Source organism: Aptenodytes forsteri, unplaced genomic scaffold (genome assembly GCF_000699145.1).
Source record: "Aptenodytes forsteri isolate BGI_AS27 unplaced genomic scaffold, ASM69914v1 Scaffold54, whole genome shotgun sequence".
In the NCBI taxonomy this organism is placed as follows: Eukaryota; Metazoa; Chordata; class Aves; order Sphenisciformes; family Spheniscidae; genus Aptenodytes; species Aptenodytes forsteri.
In genome coordinates, this window is record NW_008796044.1 from 17,310,192 (window position 1) to 17,330,711 (window position 20,520).

At 42.5% G+C, this 20,520-nt stretch overlaps 1 protein-coding gene across 1 annotated transcript in view; it reads right to left on the reverse strand.

Moving 5' to 3' along the window:
• Window positions 1–1,296: 1,296 nt before the first annotated feature.
• Window positions 1,297–20,520, reverse strand: part of RAPGEF6 (Rap guanine nucleotide exchange factor 6) — a 139,794-nt gene continuing 120,570 nt past the window's right edge. The window contains exons 26-31 of the mRNA XM_009285932.2: window positions 19,646–19,780; window positions 18,124–18,237; window positions 13,403–13,628; window positions 10,886–11,397; window positions 7,275–7,586; window positions 1,297–5,527 (exon numbers count right to left, since the gene is read on the reverse strand). Coding sequence (XP_009284207.1) covers window positions 5,502–5,527; window positions 7,275–7,586; window positions 10,886–11,397; window positions 13,403–13,628; window positions 18,124–18,237; window positions 19,646–19,780 — 1,325 coding nt within the window. The 3' untranslated portion in view covers window positions 1,297–5,501. The remainder of the gene's footprint in view (window positions 5,528–7,274; window positions 7,587–10,885; window positions 11,398–13,402; window positions 13,629–18,123; window positions 18,238–19,645; window positions 19,781–20,520) is intronic.

The following is a 20,520-nucleotide window of genomic DNA, read 5'->3' on the forward strand; positions in this document are numbered from 1 at the left end:
AGTAAATAAACAGAGGGAAAACGAAGTTACAAGCTGGCCCTGCCGGTTGGGGCAGGGGGATCCCGGCGCAGCTCCTGCTCCCCTTGCCCGTCCCACCTGCAGCACCACGCCGGGGGCTGCCAAGGGCCACGGGCCAGCCTGCAAAAATGAGGGGGGGGGGGAAGAGTATTTTCAGCTCTGTGGTTCCACCCTCACTCCCTGCACATCTTTATTTGTATCTCACAGGGTATAACAGCCTGCAAGGCGCGGTACGCAGCCCAGTGGCATTTCTGCAGCATCAGGCTTCCTCTCGCTCTGATTTTTCTGGGTTCGATGCGGAGGCAGCCGTGCCGGGGCAGGGCCACAGGACCCGGGGGAAAGGGGGGGAAGATGCAAGTCCCTGTCCCTGTGAGCAGAGCCTCCCTGCAGGTGTCCACATGGCCCTTGGTGTCCCTGAGATGACTCCCCATGTCACATCCCAATGAGGGCTCCAGCAGAGTGCTGGGAAGGACGGAGCTGCAGGCAGGCGGGAGTGGATGGCAGCTGGGAACAAGGGACTTGGGGGGGAGGGAAAGAAGGTAAGGGGCTGCCTGCAGAACACCTACGCAGGCAGGGAGGCTGCGGGAGGAAGATGGACAAGCTGCTCTGGGAGTGTGGGACAGGCAGGGAGGATGGTGAGGGACCGCAGAGGAGAGGTATGAAGCACCGAGCAACGGGTGCCTGTAAGAGTGGTGGGGGCACAGGCTCCAAACGCTGCAGCGGTGGCTCCTTCCTCGCTCCCCTTCTGGTGTCCAGAGGCCACTTCCCCGACCTAGGCAGGCTGCCGTGACCAGGGCCGTCTGTCCCCTGCTCCCCCACTGGGCCAGGCTGCGATCACGGTGTCCCCAGCATCCCAGACGCTGCACAGGGAAGGGGACAAACACCAAACTCTGCTGGACCCCGGGCAGCGCCTGCTCCGAACCCGGTTTTGGACAGGGAGCCAGGAGCACGTCGCAGCCACTGCTGCCACCGCGCCCACCACCTCCTCTCCCTGCACGGCTGGGGGCTCCGACACTACCGGGGGCTGACGCACCCCCACGCGTGCGCGTGAGATGCTCTTCCAGCTGCTCCCCCCACGGTGCAAGCTGAGATGGGGGGAGACAAAGCCAAAACCTGAGGGGCCGTGGCTCGCTGCGAGGACAAAAATCACTCGGCGGCTGCTCCTCACCGAGCCCGGGGTGAGCAACGCTCCTGCCAGGCTCTCCCCCCAGCTCCACACCAACTCGGCTCCCATCCTCCGCTGGCTGCCAGAAAAGATCTGCTGAAAACAATTAATATATGTAGATTGTTTATTGATTCCAACATATTAATAGATTGGATAATAAACAGTACTTTTAAACATTCTCTTAACCAAAAATATAACAAATATTTACAATCACTCAGTAAAAATACAAAAAGCATACAGAGGCACTGTCTTTCTAAAAGACATAAGTGTAAGAGGTATCAAAAAATAGGAGACAAACATTGCTTGTTACAGAATACTTTACAATCACTGACTTGTGCAGTACAATTGCTATTGGAATATCATTACATCTGTGCAGTTTTGCCAATATGCTCACATATTTAGAATTTAATTAATACCAAGCTAAACTGCATTCCAGGTATATCAAAAATAAAGATAAAACAATAAAAAGCACAACATAAGCAAAAGCTGAGTTGGGAATTCAAGGTAGATTACCCTCTATACAAGCGTTCTAAAATATAATGTGTAAAGCTTTTCTAAAGAGAGAGTATCCCTTTTTTCTTCTGTTTTTGCGAAGGCAGTGGTAAGTTTATCCTTTAAAAAAAAATCCTAATTCTAATGTTTCATAAAAACTTAAATGGCAGGTGCGCATTTCCACTGTTGCCTGCGACGAAATGACTTGGGAGATGATGAAAGAGAGGTTTTGCAACACCACTGATGCCACGCAGGCTCCTTCTGCAAGTGGCATCGCTGACAGGTTCAGCCCTTGGGGAACGGGGAGACCCCTCCGCCTCCGGTGGGTGCAGGCAGGGCGCGGGCAGCCCTCAGTGCACTGCGCACCCCATCCCGAGCAAGGGGCTCTGACCACCTCCCAGTGAAGCATCGCTCACCTCTGTGAAACTCCTTATGTGAGTGAAGGCAAAGCAAAGGAGCCAGGAAAGCAACACGTTGCCCGTTGTCAGCAAACATCCGCCCGTTCCTGCATGTGCACATTGCAGAAATGTGTACTGCAAGCATCTGCGGGCACGGCCTTTCCATATTTTTGTTCATTTGGGAGATGAAACCAGTACTCAGAGGCTCAGTGATCTCATTTTCCCCTTTCTGCAACTGGAGAGGCTAATTGAAGTTTACAAAACCACACTGCTTTTTGGGGAATTACTTGGAAGTTTAAGATTTATAAAGCGTAATGAAATACTGTATGGTTAAATCACAAATAGCTGAAACAGATCTTTCACCCGCAAGTCAAGAGCCAACAGCAGAAAGCGAGCAAACCAAGGTACGGCAGCGGAAGAAAGTGACATGAGGCATTTTAACTGTTCATCGAAATCAGACCCCGAGTCAGAGGAAGCCGGCGGAGGTACCAAGTCAGGAATCTATGATCCAGAAGACATCACTTCAATAAAGCACTGTACAACAGGTACTAACCACCATCTTACTTCCATTTGAATTACTGAAAAAAGGGATAACGTCTCTTCAAATCCATACCAGACACACTACATTTGGCTATCGGCCCCGATCAATGTGATCGGTTGATTTAAAACAAACAAACAAAAATCCCAGCAAGGACCAGCAGAGGCAAGCCACACTGTGCGAGGCAGGAGAAGCAGTAGTAGTAGCTCATTTGTCCATAGTTCACGCACGATTTATTTACACCAGCTGTATTGGATATTAGGAAAGTATGATTAGCAAGACTTTCACTCACTTGAAAAAACTTTTCAGTGTCCTGAAAAGCCCTGCAGAACAGACGGATGCTGTTGATGTGCAAACACCACGTTTCAACGGGTGATTTATTCAACTGTTCTTGCTGGCTGCCAGAGGTGACCCCAACCCCGCTCCCCAGAGGAGCTTTACCGTATCCTCAAAGACAGCACTATCGGGTTTTTGGGGAAAAAGGAAGTCACTTTAGTAACAACCCCACATCCCTTGCACTTTTGTTCAACAGGCTGACATAAACTACAGCTCAACATCCGAGGTCACGGGAACCATACGATTTAATTTACCTGGCGGAACACAGATGATTTTCTGACGAAACACGAAGCCTGTTGCGCACTCCATGTAGAAGTTAACAAGCAACTACAGTTGACGGTGGGATCGCTAGGACTTGGATTTATATCCCACAAAAATAGCAATTTAATAGTTATCTTATCAAGATTACATGTGCTGAAAATAATCGCTCTGCCCTGCATTGCTTTGACACTTACATTAATCTTTATTCATTAAGGCCTGTGCAGGCTCATTATATTCATTAAGGCCTCAAAAAAAGCAGAATGCATTTATTACGATACACCTCAACTGATTTTCAATATTTTTTTTTTCCCAACCATTTGCTCCTCAGATACTTGTGCCAAAAATTCATACAGCCAACCAATTAGTCATGAATTAGGCATCCCTTCCTCAGCATCGCTGTTCATCTATGTCTTCCGAATTCCAATCAATATGGGTCAGTTCCAGCCTCACGGTAATATTGAACCTGGCACCGCTACGAGTGCAGACGCAGGCCGGGTCATACACATTCACCCGGTAGCATCAGTCCCAAGCTGCTATGGGGAAAGCACATCAAAGGCTTTGGGTTGTTTTTGGTACTTGTGTCATTTTCAGAAAATGTTGCATTCACCTTGCACCCCCTGCACACATACAGGAAAAAAACCAAACCTTAAAGCTCTTCACAACTATGGATATAGAAACCATTTCTGAGGCACTGTAAAAATGACAAACATCTTCTTTCTAGCTTAGGCTGTAAACATCACAACAAAGATTTACAATTAAATGTTTAAATACATATTCACACATTCATGTCCAATTTTAACACTAGAATGGGGCATCATGTGCTAGAAGAAAGAAAGAAAGAAAGAAACTGCAGGTATTTCCAGTTTTACCCCTCTGCGCTCTGGCTGGCTAAGCAAAATCAAACAAGCAATTTATTTGACCATAGTCAAACTGGAGGATCACGTGTTAATACTGGCTGGCTGTAAGTCAAAACTGTCATCGACATCAACACCACCACGATTTTTACCTAGGATTTAAAACAAAATGTTTTGAGATCATCTGTATTTTCCCGATTAACACAACAGGGTTTTTTAATCCATCATAAAACGCACTATACTTTTATATGAGCATTATGTCGTTTAATATTCAGTTTCACAAATTTTACTGTGAAATGAAGGCGATTTATAATTTCTTATTCTTATTTTTTTATTATTATTTTTAAAGATAACCTTTGCACCTAAATCCTGTGCAACTCTGGTAAAAGGCCAGAACGCGTGGGATGATCTTAAAACCCACAACACACAGTTTAGTTTTGGTTTCTAGCAACACGCTTTGCATGCTGAACTCTGCAGGGCAACACCTGGTTAAAGCTCTTTCGGGAAAGCTTCAAACCCCCCTAAGAGCTCCCTGTGAGCTACAGCTTCCACGTTTCAAACGACTGCCTAACAGGGGAGGAGAGCACCAACTATTGCCTTAGTTGGCTGGCAGCTAAAAAATTTCCAAAGATACTTCAAGGGCGGAGGGTTTTTGCTGTGTCCGTGTAGGAGGGGAGCGGCAGAGGGCAGGGCTGCCTGCCTGACTCACGCCGCTCTGCAGGGCTTTGTGCTCTATTTATATTTAATCTGAAACCACTCTAAAATCCGTGTATTTCTGCACCTGATAATGTCCCGTTTCTAGTTTTGTGTGTTTATTTTGAGAGCACAACAGTTTATGTGTAGCTTATTTACTATCACATTGACTAAACATTTATATTAGCCAACCAGAGCACTCCCAACACAAATAAAGGAAATTCCCATCAAAAAAAATTTAAATTAATAAATTATTTTCAGATACTTCAGCAATGTCCTTCGCTTTTGCTGACATTTTGATATATTCTTTTTAAAGTTCATAAAATAACAGTCTTAGACTTATAATGGACATGTAGAAAATAACGACGATGGAAAACTACCAAAGGATTATATGGTATCATACAGAAGAACGCTTCCAAGTTTCAAGCGGTGGTGGCAACTGGTCCTCCCAAATGCATGAAGCCCGCCCGGTCCATCTCCGGATACCAACGTCGGTATCCAGGTAGTCAGTACGCTCCTTGAAAACGGTTTTCTATTTCACAGGCAGAAATAGCTTTCTTAGGCGGTGGTAGACTGAAGTAAGGTAGAGAGACGTGATCCAACCCGTTCCATCTCGTCCGTGACAGAGGCAAACGCAACGTTTGAGGTTAGTAGCAGCAAGTTGTTAGCGTTCGCTAACAGAATCATGTGGTCCTTCTCCCCACATCCCTTCTGTTGTGAGGTGGTTTACATAAATAGCCCAATGGTTAGACTGCTGATACTTGTTCATCTTCTGCAAAACAAAACAAAAAACAAAAGAAAAACAAACAAACAAAAAAAAGAGTAAATTATTCTATCGGCCCCCTGCCTTGGACGCAGAGGGTACACAAAAGAAAAACAAACAAAAAAAAGAGTAAATTATTCCATCGGCCCCCTGCCTTGGACGCAGAGGGTACAGAACAGTACCCAGTTATTTCACTACAGTGGTTCTGTGAAGACTTCACTACTTCAGCGTGATGTTTTCACTGTCTTAATGATTGACCACAACATATTCAGTATCACCGCTTAACAAATCCTCAAGTAGTCTGAGGTATTGTATCGTACCATAAAGATGTATTGCAAAACAGAAAATCCCAGATCCTCCAAAAATTATTAGCATGCAGCTCCCAATATCCCAAAAGCTACTTATTTGGGAGAAAAGCCAGTAAATTACTTTCCAACATGCAGTGAGCGTTGTATCCCAAATAAAATTAACCAGGCACTTTAAAAATAGTAAAATAGGTGTATCTAAAAGTGTATGGTTAAATTTAGTTTAGAAAAAATTCAGATTAAAATGTTTGAAGCAATTACTTCCTTATTTTTACATCAAAAACACATAATATCACAACTGAATTAATGCTGAGCAACTTTATGTTTTACCCTAAGTTTGAATTGCAATACTAATATATATGTTAAATACTGTTTACATATTTTAAGGGGCCAAGATAGGATCATTTTGCATCAGAAATTGTTTTAATCTAAATCCAGGCTCATTTTAAGCCAGACCGAAATTGAAGGAAATGACCGCAACATTCTAATTAAAAAAAAAAAAGTTCACTAGCAAAGGGTACAGAGAGATCACATCAGTGCACAGTATTGAAAGCAAATCAGCAGATAAACAATTAAGTAGAAATTCCCCTAACTTGAAGTTAGTTTTGACACAATATAAGAGCAGTCTTTTTCAGAAAAATCTCTTGCGTTTTGGTCACCTGAAACATGCCGTGCTCGGCAGCATTGGCTGTTGCTTCAAACAAGATCGTGAAGAATTTAACTGGAAGAGACACTGTCAGGCCAAGTTGGGCTGAGAAGTCAGGTTTTATTAAATGCACTTTTCAGAAGAACAGAAGTTCACTGTTACTTTGTTCAACATTTTTAAATCCAATCTCCAGAAATCTCTGTCGAGGAATAAGGCAGCTTAATGCTGGCACATGAGAATACAAATGTGAAACGAGTTAAGAGTTGTACAACACCCCACCAAATCCAAATTCAAAATACTCGTTTTAGGTCATCGTCCTGACGCCATCCTAAAACAGCGGGACATCAGTTAATCAACCCAGAGAGGCTGGAGTTTTTCTGCATGTAATTTATAGCCTGACAGTGTCCCTTAAAGTCATCATCACCACTGAGAGGGGACAGATTTTAAAAGAAAAAAAAAACACAATAGTATCTACATGCTCTTAAGTGTCTCAGTTGTGCTTTGGGAGATCTCAGATGTATATTTATATATGTATTTATATATAATTTAAAGTCTGTTCGGTGTCAACATGCTTTTTCTAAAGGGAAGGCATTCTTTTTTTTTTTTTATAGTGTATATACATGCATACAAATATGCATGTGTATACAGCCATACAAACATGTTTGTATATTTAGAGATTAATCAAGTTTTAATCTCCAAGAACGACCAAGAGAAAGCCCAGAACATCGTTGTGATGTAAACACTGCACAGACCAGATTCACACAGCAGTTCACTTAACATCTACCGAGTCAGGTGTTGCACATACCATCCTCTTCACTATCTGCGTCAGTCATATCTGCTAGTTTGGGGTTGGACGGCTGCCGACTATGCCACTGAGGCATCTTCGATGAAATACAGGCCACCGGGTCACTACCGAGAGATGCTGATGAAAGTCTAGAGAGGTCACTGTGCAGCATCTTTGACCTCTGCACTGCCACACTATAGTCTGGAGGTTTTAGGTGTGGGTGGTGGGGCGATCCTTCCTTTATGTCCGCTAAAGAAATCCCCATATATCCCGGAGGGGTGGGCGGTGGCTCCCTATACCTATCGTCCTTCTTAGGTGAGGTGACACAGTACACTGGCACAAGAAATAAGCAATGGAAATGTTAAAGAAGAAAACAAAGGAAACAAAACGTTAAAAAATCATGAAATGTTACAATGGCAAAACAGAAACTGATAACAAAATGCAAATGCAGAAACACTGGTTATAACGACAGCAGCAGATATTTATGCTTTCATTTATGTTTTCTACTTATTTTAAGAAGTCAGAGTAGCAACAGAACCCGTGAACTCATTAGGCAAGATGCCAATCGAGCGGAAACAGGACTGTAACCTTCTCTACACTTGGCTTGCAATTGCAGCGCTCATTATACTCCCTACTCCTGTGGCACCGCTCCACCGTGGGATGCTAAGGAGCTCTACGGTACGGATGGAGAGCCAGCATGGCAATGCTGCCAGCTGAGCCTGCTGCCACTCTCTGTTACAGGCCAGGAAATTAAAACAAAAGAAATTAAGGCAACTAGCCCAAAAGTTACTTTGCACAGCGTGCTAGAGACCGATAGCAAGAACTGTTGGTTGACTTCAACAACATCCACTTCATCACCCATCAGGGGCTTAACAGAAATTCATTATAATAAAATATCACTGTATCAATTCACGTGTAGTAAGACATTAAACCATCCAATCAGCTATGCTATAGGAAGAGAAAAAAACCCTAGTATCACATGAAACTGCTCCTATCAGGCACACTGTATATGAAGCCTGCATTCATTACTTTGCATTTTCTAATAGTAAACACTGGCTTATCATGTCCATGTTTCCTTCCCCGCTCGTGGGCAGTTCAGGTCACACAGGCTCTCAAACCAAAGCTTAAATTTTTTTTAAGTTCCCTCCCCTCCCCACCCACCCTCAGGTCTGGGGCTCATGTGCATGTTAAATTGGGCTTTTCCCACGTACGTGTTGCAACAGAGAGTTTCAAAGCTAGGGTAATTTTTAAAATCTGTTAGTTGAGTGAATTTGCATTCTTCTTGCAGACACATTTTAAACAGTGCATGTTCATTACAGTTTCATTTATTTCAGCAACTGTAATATTTTCTTATCTTACAAGAACGTGAAAGGATGAAAATAAAGGAGTATTTTTTATTGTGCTGTGGACTTGTGAGATTCCAGGAACGAGAGCCTGTTCATACCTGATGGCTCAGTTCATGCTTGGGCTTACAGAAAAAATAAACAAAACTGAATTCACATAGTCTGGGTTTTAGCAGATACACGTGGGTACAGGCAGAGATTTATACTGCTGATCTATAGGAATAATTTTCATTTAACTAGCATTTAACTGGGCACCTATGAGAAAGCAGGGGAAGCGAAGAAGGCTTTCTTCTCCCTGAAAGGATAGGGAAGGGCTGGGTCCTTCGAGCAAATCCCCCCACCTACTGTAATAACAAAAGTAGGAATAATGTGCCCTTTTGTAAAGTTCTAATTCATACTATTTTACAAATTCTATCAAAATAAAACATTCTAAGAGCATTTAATGTCCACAGCATTAAGCGTCTGTAATTTCTGTCACCCACCCACAGTCTCAGGAGGTTACGAAACCCTTTCACAAGGAACTCTCCTTCCCAAGCAGCTGATTACTCAAATATTCACTTCATAAAGAAAATAGGGTGAAATTCCACAGAGTGGTTAAGGGAAACGTAACTAAAAGGCAGCAATATAAATTTTGATGTCTACTGTAGGTGAAAGCTATGAAAAAGCTTTTCCTTTGGATGTACAGCAATGGCACATTACCATTCCACACCTCCTCTGCTGGTAAAGCAAAGGTTGCAGCAAGAAACATTCGATGCTGCAGAGGGTAGAGATGCACATGAAGTTATGAAGCCATTGCATTTACGGATTCTGCCAAGACCACATTCTGCCATCAGTATGTGGGCAGTGCCTTTCCAGCTCCGTTTTAAAGGTTTCAGGCAAGAAAGCTTGTGCCAGTTCTTTTCGGGGACGATTCAACACCAGCGCTCGTTAAGCAAACAAACTGAAGATTCTTGTTTTGTTTACGATATTCTGAACTCATGCAGTCATTACAGACTCTGGCAACAAGCTGTTTGTAGACAATAAGCAAATGGTGAAATAATGTGAAAATATCTTTGGCATATTGTATGATGGTGAATAGCTACCAGATTTGCATTTGCAAACCAGAAATTATATCCACCTATATCAGATCTTTGCTTAAGTAGACATATGCATGCTCTACTGAAGCACGTTGCCGAGTGTTTCTTACCAGTGTGCTATGGCTGCACAAAGGAGGCAAGCTATATGGTGCAGTATGTAAACAGAATTAAGAAGAAAGGGAAGAGCTGTGAGCAAAGATAGCATGTGCTGAATAGCTAACATGCCATCTCCTAAAACGGCTCAGAGGCTCATAAGCAGCTTTGAAAGGCTACCAGGGCAGACCACATGCACAGGAGTGAGCTGTGAGCAAGTTTTCTGCAAGGCTCCACCATGCTGCCTTTCTTCTACAAAGCCAAGGAGGAGGAACGCAATCCAAGACCTCCACCCTATGCGTGATGTTTATTCAGGCAATTACCTTTGATAACACAAACCCCTCTAGCAATCTAGTCAGTAATTAAATTGCATTTCAGCTGCACCCTTGACTTACAGTCTAGAAAGCTTTGCACTCCATGTTTTATCTTGTTCCTAACCCAGTTCCTTTAGTTTTGGCTGCTAAACTCACTAGGACAGGGAAAGAACATCTTGCTCGGTAGAACTATGCATCTTTGAAAAGACATTTTATAAGTTTTTTTCCTTTCATACGTAGCCAAACTGTAGTTGTATAACCAAATAAATGGCAGTTTAACAAAGCAAAGATAGGAAGGGAATCTGCTTTGCCCTTGAGCTTCCAGAGACAGAAGCCCTGTGGATGAAAGGTGCCCGAGACCCGGAGAGGTGGGAGAGCTCTGTACCACTCAGCAGTCATGCTCTTCCCTCTCGAATTCACGGAAAGTCTGTATTATATGGACTTCAAGAAGCCATGCTTGTTGCTCCTTGCCAGAGGAACGTCTACAGTGATGAGCGTTTCCAAAATCATCCAGAAAAATACAAGGTCATACTACCAAGAGGAACTGCCTGACATTTTCATGAAGACAGTTCTGCAGACCCATAAAGCGGCTGGGAAGTGTGCTGGTTTATGATTTCAATTTTCCTAACGCAAAAGAAGGTGGCTTGAAAACACACTGTCTGCGTAGTTTTCTGATTAAAACCACATGTAAAGCTGAATTTAACATGCCATCCAGCCCCCAGACCTGCTGATGTCATTTCTTAACAACTTAATATCAAAATGAAAAACAGATGTAGAAGCTTCCATAAGCTGTTGCCTTGGCTTACCTATCAGGCCTTTTTCTGTACTCGAAGTAACAGTTTTGTAAGTTGTATCAGTGCCTGGTTTAGAGTCCAAAACCTCCGTCTGCTCTGCTGTAGAGTTCTCCAGCCCCCTCCGCTTAATTGTCCCATAGTTTGTTTCGTAGGTGTCTGACAGCGAGCTGGAGGAGGCCCAGCTCTGCCGAGACTGATCGAGCTCCATGCTGGCTTTCGACTGCCTGTTGGTTTTGGAAAAGGCTTCAGAATACAAATAAGCCTCCTCAGAGTAACAGTTTGTGGGATCAACTTCAGCTATAGGTCCGTCCAGCTGGGTGTGACGGTAAGAATTGAGGAGATCCCAGCTCTTCTGGTTTGGGATATTCTGGAAGTTGTCATGAGAACTACTTGAGCATGAAGTCCAGCTTCCCCGGCCGCTATCTGCTGCCTCTACCATGATATGCTCATGGGAGATCTCCTCGTTGCTCATGGAGGACGTGAAAGCCATCCCTCTGATGAGAGCAGGCCTAGTGATTGACCAGCTACATTTGAAAACAACAGAAAGCAGAAAAAACAAACCTCATCAGCTTTTACAATAAGAGTGACATACTTGGAGACAATTATCTGGTTTTAAAGGCATCTAATCTCTGGTTTTAAAACAGGTATACAGCAAGGTCAAGGCACACGGGAGCACTGACAAGAGACACCGTTATTCCTGACTCATTACTGCACATGGCAGCTGGGCAGTTATTCCCAAGGGAATAACAAGTCTGCAACAGGCATTTACATACTTGACCCCAGATCCATAAAAATCTGGTCCACAGAAGCTTTCCTCTATCAACTACAGCAAGACAGTGCCTGACAGAAAGCAGAGGAGTAATTACCTCTTAGTTTCAGGCTTCTAACACCTTTTTCTTTGCATTTATGAACTAAGACCAAAATAAGCATTTAGAATAAAAAACAACCCCTTCACTGGCAGCAACTTAAAGTTGTTTAGACAGAGGGGAGGTAGTTGTATTTCAGTAACATTTGGAAATACTGGGCATAAACAACATTTGTGGAAACGTTCTGGAGTGACAAATTCTGAAAACCCAAGTACAAAATGTCTTGTTTAAAGAAATGGCTGCTAAAAGCTCTAATCGCTGTCAACGCATAATTAAGGGGGAAAAAAATAAAGCCAGGTTTGCATGAATTTAGAATACATGAAGTTACGATCGCTAGACAATATTCAAGTCTCTTAACTATTTCTGGTTATGTTAATAAATGCATGGGCAGCACAACATTAAAATTCAACACTATCCCTCAGCAGTTTACTGACACGTTGTGAAATCGAGGAACATTTCTTAGATACATGCAAACAACTTTTTTTTTTCCTTGCTTTTCTATTTTATAAGTTCTAGCATAAAAATTGCTTTCCTCCCTCCAAAACCCACTGAAACTGAGGCATAAAGGAACAACCACAAAACATGAACAATCTGCTTTTGATTTGCAAAGAGAAGAGCGAGTTGAGAGCAGCAGCAGTGTCCTTGGTGCAATTCATTCTACTTCAGCCACCACTGAAGGTGGCTTTTCATAGCCAGTACGGAGGGGCATTTTGCTCAGTACACTGTTACTGTTCTGACTAAACTCTCAGCATGCGTTATGCCTTTTAGAAAAGGGAATTATTTTTGTTTATGAAGCACATCTTTAAATTCCCATTTTAGCCTAATGAAATAAACTGAATCACTCATTTCTTAAGAGCTGCATCCCTTTAGCAAAGCATACACGAATAAGCCTTTTTACAGGGGAGAGAACACCACAGAATACTGGTGTATTATAATCAATTATACAGAAACAACATACGGCTCTTTACAGAGTTCAATCATATATAGCTTTAAAGATGAGCTGTAAAAATTAGAAATGTAAGGAGCATCTCTCATTTACTTGAATCCACAACATCTGAGGACAGAAGATGCTACCCCAAGAAGATTCCCACATATTAAACCTTATGGATCAAGGCTTAACACCTAGTAAGACAAAACCAAAAACTTCCAGTTCAGACTGTCATCTCAGGGTAAGTTCTCACTGCACTAAAGTAACAAGACCTCTTGTGTGGGAACTCTCAGGAAGACAGTGCCAGGCAGAAAGCTTCCAGTCTGCCTAAGCAACAAATGTTAATAAGAAAAACCCTTTAAAATCACATTAGAGTATGTTAAGTGACTGGCACTGCTGACTCAGAGAGAATTGATAATGCCCTGTTGTTCTTCTGCTGTCTCTCACTACTGCACTAATTTGTTAAGTATCATCCTAGCTTTTAACACATTTGCAGTCTCCTGCAAGAGATGTCCATCTGAACCCCACCGATGGGAACAAGCTGTTGTCTACCCAAGTAATACTGTAGTTTCTTGGGAAAACAGGCTCTTCCCACACAGAGCAGCCAGTACTCCAGCTTCTAGGAAGAGCTTAATAACCACAGTAGAGTGCGTAACTGTGTCCTGACCAAAGCTTCATTACACACCCCTGCTGACACCAGGACACCAAGCCCAACCAAAACCAGTTGCATCTTACCCTGGGCATGGCTGGCTGTAATCAGCCAGCGGCTGAGGATGCTCTTTTCTCTCTGCGCCCCCCGAATCCACCACAATGAGAGACTGGGACAAACTCCTCTCATCCTGCAGCGCTGCCGACATCGAGTCCACTGAGCAGTTGCTCACGATGCTGGACCGGGATGAAATCTCACTGTGACTGGAGTCCGAGAAGTTATCAGATTTAGTGGAAGGTATGAGGGCGTAGCCTAAAGGAGAGGAGAAGAGAATGTCTTGGTCAAAGAGCAATTTGAGTTTACTAGGTACAACAACGAAGTATTGACACACACATTTCAGCAAGGATATTTAAAAGAAAAAACAATCAAACCCTGTTTGCATACAATCGGTCCACTGACGTTTTTAGGGTACTAAAGCTTTTAGCATCTATCAGCATCTAGCACTGTAATTTATTAATGCAAGTCTGGTGACACCAATAACCTACCTGCAACTCCGCTACTCTCCAGACCAGAAGGTTAAACCTACATAAACAGGATCAACAGTTGCAGCATGAAGTGGGTTGATAGATCAGGTCTCTCAAATTTTGCAAGTGCCGAGTCCTCTACGATAAACGCAGTGCATTTCCCACTATCCCTCTGCCCTACTATCGCGTGAGACTCAAAAAAGATTTTGGCAGTGGATGAGGAGATGCTAACTAAGGTAAAAGCCAGCTATTAGCACTCAGGGATTAGCCATATGGTCCATTTCAGTTTTATTATCTGTTCCAAAATTAACAGAGAAGGAAGCAAAAGCGGGAAATACAACTTTGGCAGGAGCTGGACCAGATGCCAGCGTTGCTCCCGCAGAAGGGAAACAGCTGAAGACCTCACCAGTTTCAGAGCAAAATATACACTGCATTTTTTCTACTTGGCTTACCCTTACCCTCAAATAATTTCTTTCAAACACAAATAATGTAAATAGCCCCATATATCCAACATCTCCTCTTCCTAGTACCTGAACATAAAAGAGACTACTATACTGGGGACTTCCATGGGCTCTGGCTACATATATCCTGTAGACACTTCTGCTGGTAGAGCTAAAGTGCTTCCAGACAGGACACCTGTCCCCACACTGCATCAGAAAAAGCCCTTAGTGTGGACAACTTGCCCAAATCATTTATTTTGATGACCTTAGAGAATCAGGGAAAGAACTGAAATTGACTGAACTCGGCAAAGCGCATCTGAGCTGGTCTGAGGGAAATCACACTCAGGTCCTTCAGGTTTAGTGACTGGTCTCCCTCCACACAGGGCAACCTAAAAGTTGAACCATGTATCTAAGAGCATTGTCTGAACGCTTCTTGAACACCGACAGACTTGAGGCCATGACCACTTCCCTGGGGAGCTTGTTCCAGTGCTTGACCAGACCCTCAGTGAAGAACTTTTTCCCTAATATTCAATCTGAACTTCCAGCTTTAAGCCATTCCCAGGCATCCTATCACAGCACACCTGAGAGAAGAGATCAGCACCTCCCTCTCCACTCCTCCTCATGAGGAAGTTGTAGACAGCAATGAAGGCACCCTTCAGTCTCCTCTGCTCTAAGCTGAACAGACCGAGTGACCTCAGCTGCTCCTCCAAAGTCATGCCCTCTAGTCCTCTCACCATCTTTGTTGCCCTCGTTTGGACACATTCCAGTATATTTATATCCTTCTTCTATTGTGGAGCCCAAAACTGCACACAGCACCTAAGGTGAGGCCGCATCGATGCTGAATATAGCAGGACAATCTCTTCTTTCAACCGGTTCACTACGCTTCCAGAATTACACTGTCCCAGGTGCAGAATCCAGCATTTGTTCTTACATTTCATAGAGTTGGTGACTGCTCAACACTCTCATCTATCAAAATCTCTTTGTAAGGCCTCTCTACCCTGGAAGGAATCAACGGCTCCTCCTAATTTAGCATTGTTGGCAAACTGACTTGTGTGCACTCAACTCCCTATGTCCAGGTCATCGATAAAAACATTGAAGAGCACTGGCCCTAAAATTGAGTCCTGGGGAGCACCACTAGTGACTGCCCGGCAGCCAAACGGTATCCCATTTACTACAGCTCCTTGGGACCGACCCTTCAAGCCAATTGTTCACCCATAGTACTGTGTACATGCTGGACATTTTGTCCAGAAGGATACTGTGAGAGACAGTATCAAAAGCTTTGCTTAAAATCCCAAACACATCTGCTGCCTTCCCTTTGCCTTCGATGTGGGTAATCTTGTCTTAAAAGGATATTAAGCTAGTAAGACATGACCTTCCCTTCATGAACCTATGTGGCTTTGACTCATGTCCACATTGTCTTTCAACTGTTTTTAGTGACTCCCAAAATATCTTCTCCATCATTTTACCTGGCACTGAAATGAGACTGACAGGCTTATAATTACCAGGGTCATCTTTCTTGCCTTCCTTGAAAATTGGAATAACGTTTCTAGCTTCCAGTTGACTGGGACCTTCTCCAGAGTCACAAGATCATTGATAAATAACAGAGAGATCTAGCAATAACATTGGCTGACTCGAATTTCAGTACCCTGGGATGAATCCCATCAGGCCCCATAAACTTATGCGCCTTCAGTTGCAGCAGCAAATTTAGGATGTTCAGATTTCAAGCTCTCCGGAGTATTCATCTCTTTAGATAAGTCCATGCACCATCTTATGGGCAGACCAAAGTTCATTCTCTTGCGCTGTGAGGCAACAAAATCAGAAGGTGCCTGTTAAATCGGTTTGGGTTGGTTTTTTTTAATTAAAAAAAAAAACCCAAACCCAAAACATTTTGCCTCCAGTAACTCGCTGGCCCACAGTTGTGGGTTGTTCCCCTTTATCTGAGGGCAAAAGGTCTTGGATTAATGACTGTAGTGTTGGTTTGGGTTTTTTTAATTTCAGTATTTTATTCTTTAAGTTCCCACGGGGTTTCTCTATAGCAAATCCACTGCATGTCAGGAAACATATCCCTGCCTTCGCTATGAGAAAACAGTCCCTCCAATAACTCGCTGGCCCACAGTTGTGGGTTGTTCCCCTTTATCTGAGGGCAAAAGGTCTTGGATTAATGACTGTAGTGTTGGTTTGGGTTTTTTTAATTTCAGTATTTTATTCTTTAAGTTCCCACGGGGTTTCTCTATAGCAAATCCACTGCATGTCAGGAAACATATCCCTGCCTTCGCTATGAGAAAACAGTCTATGATATGCCTTACATTATGTGCATAAAATTACAAAATTAGAACCTTTATTTGAAAATACTGGATCATCAACTGCTTCATGTAAAGGTAAACAAGCATCTGTAAATTAATCAAAACATGGGTCCTTCTTTACAGGAGACTATATTGTTGACACTGTCCGCAGATAAGCATTTTTTCCCAAATTCCTGTCAATCACTCAATTTCTCACTTCATTTCTACCCACATCTGCCTTTGAGCTGGACTGCCATATGTTTACATCAATTAGTTGAAAATGTGAAATGACCAGGCAGTGTAAAAGCCATGCCAGTGATACACACAACTTAATACAGAAGATTGATGTCATTAAGTCCATAAAAAATACAGAGATCATATAATATGGCATCTGGAACCACTGGTATACAGCTCATAGTTTGAGAGATTTCACAGCTTAAGCTTGATTATTGCTGTAAGATTTTAAGAGCAAACATGAGCATTAAATATCAATATTATCAAACTAAAGAACTGAACCTTATGAAGGAAAAAAAAAAAAAAAAGAATGTATTTTAAGACCAGCATTTTTAAGACTAAATTTCAGTTTCCCTTCCTTTGGCAATAATTAACACATCATATTCTTTACTTTGTCTAATGGACTCCTTAAAATTAACACAACTGTACCGCAGTAAGAAATGTTCTCACAGTGCGTCTTAAAATTAAGACATTCTTCTTCAAGAACTTCAAAGATCTAGAGAACAAAAGGACTCCTCTTCATTAAAGAGATTAAAACTATCTGAAAGCTGAGTCATTAAATAACTGCACGTGTATATAAACAGACTAAATGCAAGTCTCCGCTGGGCTGAAAAGGTTAGCAGATGTGACCAATGCAAATATACCCCAACACTGAAAGTAAGCATTTGATTTACATCACGAGGGACTATCTAGAGTCTAACTAAGAGAATGTTGCAGAACTTACTGTTTCATTGGCATTTGCAAAACACTAAATAACAGAACTGTCACTGTACCTGTTCCTTTATTCTCTAAACTTCACATTATCGTCTTCACTGCACTGTAAGGGTGATTAGCTATAAATAACTGACACAAATATCTGGAAGGGAAGCACATTAAACAGCTTAAACATGTAAATGAATAGTGCTAAAATAACTTGGATAAAATCAGTATATCTGACACAAAGTGGACATCATAGTCTTTCTTCTAGAAATACATCATATAGTCTTCCTCCTCCTTCTAGACTTCATGCATAGGCAGTAAGATGTCCACAGATTGCTGTTGCTATAGATACTTGCTGTACTCAGAGCATCACTGTCTTTCTCCTTTTGGTTTTCACTTCCTTCTGAGGCTTCAACGTGCTCTGCTTCCCTTTTTGCAGTAAAAGCTGTTCTTTCCCTGGAGAAGCTTCTTTCCCTAAGTCTTCTAAGCTGGGGTCCCTTCGTTTTCCTGTGCTTACACTCAGCTTCTGCCTTTTCACTCTCATCCTCTCTTTCTCCCTTTTCACTTATGTCAGAACTGTCTCTTGCTTTGACAATCATCCAAATTTTCTTTTGTAAATAAGCCCCACCTATTCCATAGCTGCGTTGTCCACTGTTCTTGTTGCTGGTTTCACTGGCGAGCGATGAGGAAGAGCCAGAGAGATTCATCTGACTGCAGTTATCCGACCTTTGGATGTTACCAACTACAATAAAGTACACACAGGCAGATCTTGATAAGTGACGAGATAAATAACAGCAAAAATAACATCCTGATTTTAAAACATTTTTTTCTTCAATCCTATTTGCATATCACTTGGGTATAGCTTAAAAGAAAATGAAATCTAAGATTAAGTGGAATGTGTTCATGCCTAAAATTATGTCTTTCAGCTGTCTGTGAAGCACCTAATTTTAGTTCAATGAGCTGTTAGCACTACACATACAACAGGGTATGGACCACCTCAATCAAATTAGATCAGTGCTACAAATATGCTGAAAGCAAGTTGAATTAATAAAAATAATCCCAAAGAAACAGAATACTATTTTCAAAGAACCAGAAGAAAGTTAACAAAAATAACATGTTTATAAGCGATGCTCAAAAATCTCAGTGCAACTAGGTTTGGCAACCCAAGTAATTAAGCTTCTTGTACATATGCTGTGTTTAAGTAAAATAAGTGGCATTCTCCTAAAGGAAACAGTCTCTTGTGAAGGCAGAAGTGGACGGACCAGCATGATCTCCCACTGAAAAGGGCGAGAAGATGCAGTAAGTCGCCATGCCATGCCATGCTAATCCAGTGGGCTTTGGGCTGTCAGTGAGTCAAAAGCAGCACAGAAGGGGGGGAGAAATGCCTCACACCGTTCAACACTGACCACACTGGCTCACTACAAAGTGGTGTTAAGAGATTTCAAATGAATTCCCATCCAAGGTTGACTAATGATGAAGTGATGCAGGTCTTTTAAGATGAAGACATCAAAAATAAAGGGATTCTCAGGGCATCATGATAGACAGGGGTGTATACAAAGCCCTGTGCACAAGAACAAAAAATATGAATAGCGACTCAAGGATTTAGGTGGATGCACTACTTTTGCAGCTATCAAAACCATCTGTTCTGGAGAACTATGACACCATTTTATCTCCCGCTCTGTCTAATCACCTGATATTCCTGCTACCTTAGGCAAACAAAAACATAAGATGTCTCAACAGCCGCAGTTTCTGTGCGACACTGTCGCCTTCAAGAAATCCCCAGGTTTGCAAATCCCATTCACATAACCGGCCACCTAAATCTGAACTGATACACTGGCGGGCGTCAGCACTTAAGATCTATTGGGAATTCTGTCAGAAGCACTTAAGCAGTTTGTAACAATTGTTCCCCTTTTTAAACAGGAGGTGACTTTTAAGGCCAAACCATATAAATACATTGGAAAACTATGTCTATTCAGAGAAAGACATGATTCTTTTCCTGACATGAATATTCTAACACTACTATTTTTCTTACATGTCATTACCAACAAATATTCCTGCCACTGCCCACCCTGGTTTTAGTACAACACAGGCACGAGTTCCCGAGACGGACACAGACACGCGCACTGTGAACATTCACGCAGCACACGTACCTTTGCGTGGAGAGCCCTGAGGAGAAGCAGGTGGGCTGGAGTGCAAAGAAGATGCCATGGACATAGTGTCATCTGTTTGCTTCTTACTACTGACTTCCTCAGACAAGCTTAATGACTTCTGTGGGGAGCCTGTACCTACGAAAACAACGGAATCATTTACTGCATGTTATTCTTCTTTCAAGTTAGTGATACTTGTTTAAACTAAAAATAAGCACCATGTTGAAGAATCACTGGAGTATTCAGCAAAGAGAGGCGCAGATGCTCAGATGAATTCTGGACGTGGAGGCAGACTCCATTTCAAATTTAGATCAGATCACCAGTGGCCACTGCTACTGCTGGCTGCTTATCTCAAGTGTGTTGAAACACCCAGGTCACAACCAGAACCATTGCAACAGATACACTAGTCGTGGTTTTGGCAAAGGACTCAAAACTAAAGTATAAAGCTTGGAGGAAACCCTTGCCCATGACACTGTTGGGACAGTGTTAAAAACAATTTATGTCATAGCCAACAAGTCAGTTCAAGTTCTTCACAATCAGGAGTTCTCAAATCAGCACTCACGGGCACTATACACAACTTAGCGAGTTTAGCAAAACCAGTGCACTGACATACTTCACAAACTGATGATTTGGTATTTCTTGTTCACTATTATTGTGCACTGTCCTTGCAGAGAACACAGTGCTGAGGAGTTAATTTAAGTTCTCAATAGCTTGTTAGATCAACACTGAACACTTAACACATGGGAATGAAGAAACACCTCTCAGCAAAGCTTCTGGAACATACCAAGTTGCACAGGCTTTTAAGAGGAGACTTGAAATAAATACGAACTGGAAACACTATTTTATATGCTGCAATATACTGTTTTCTGAAGCTATTT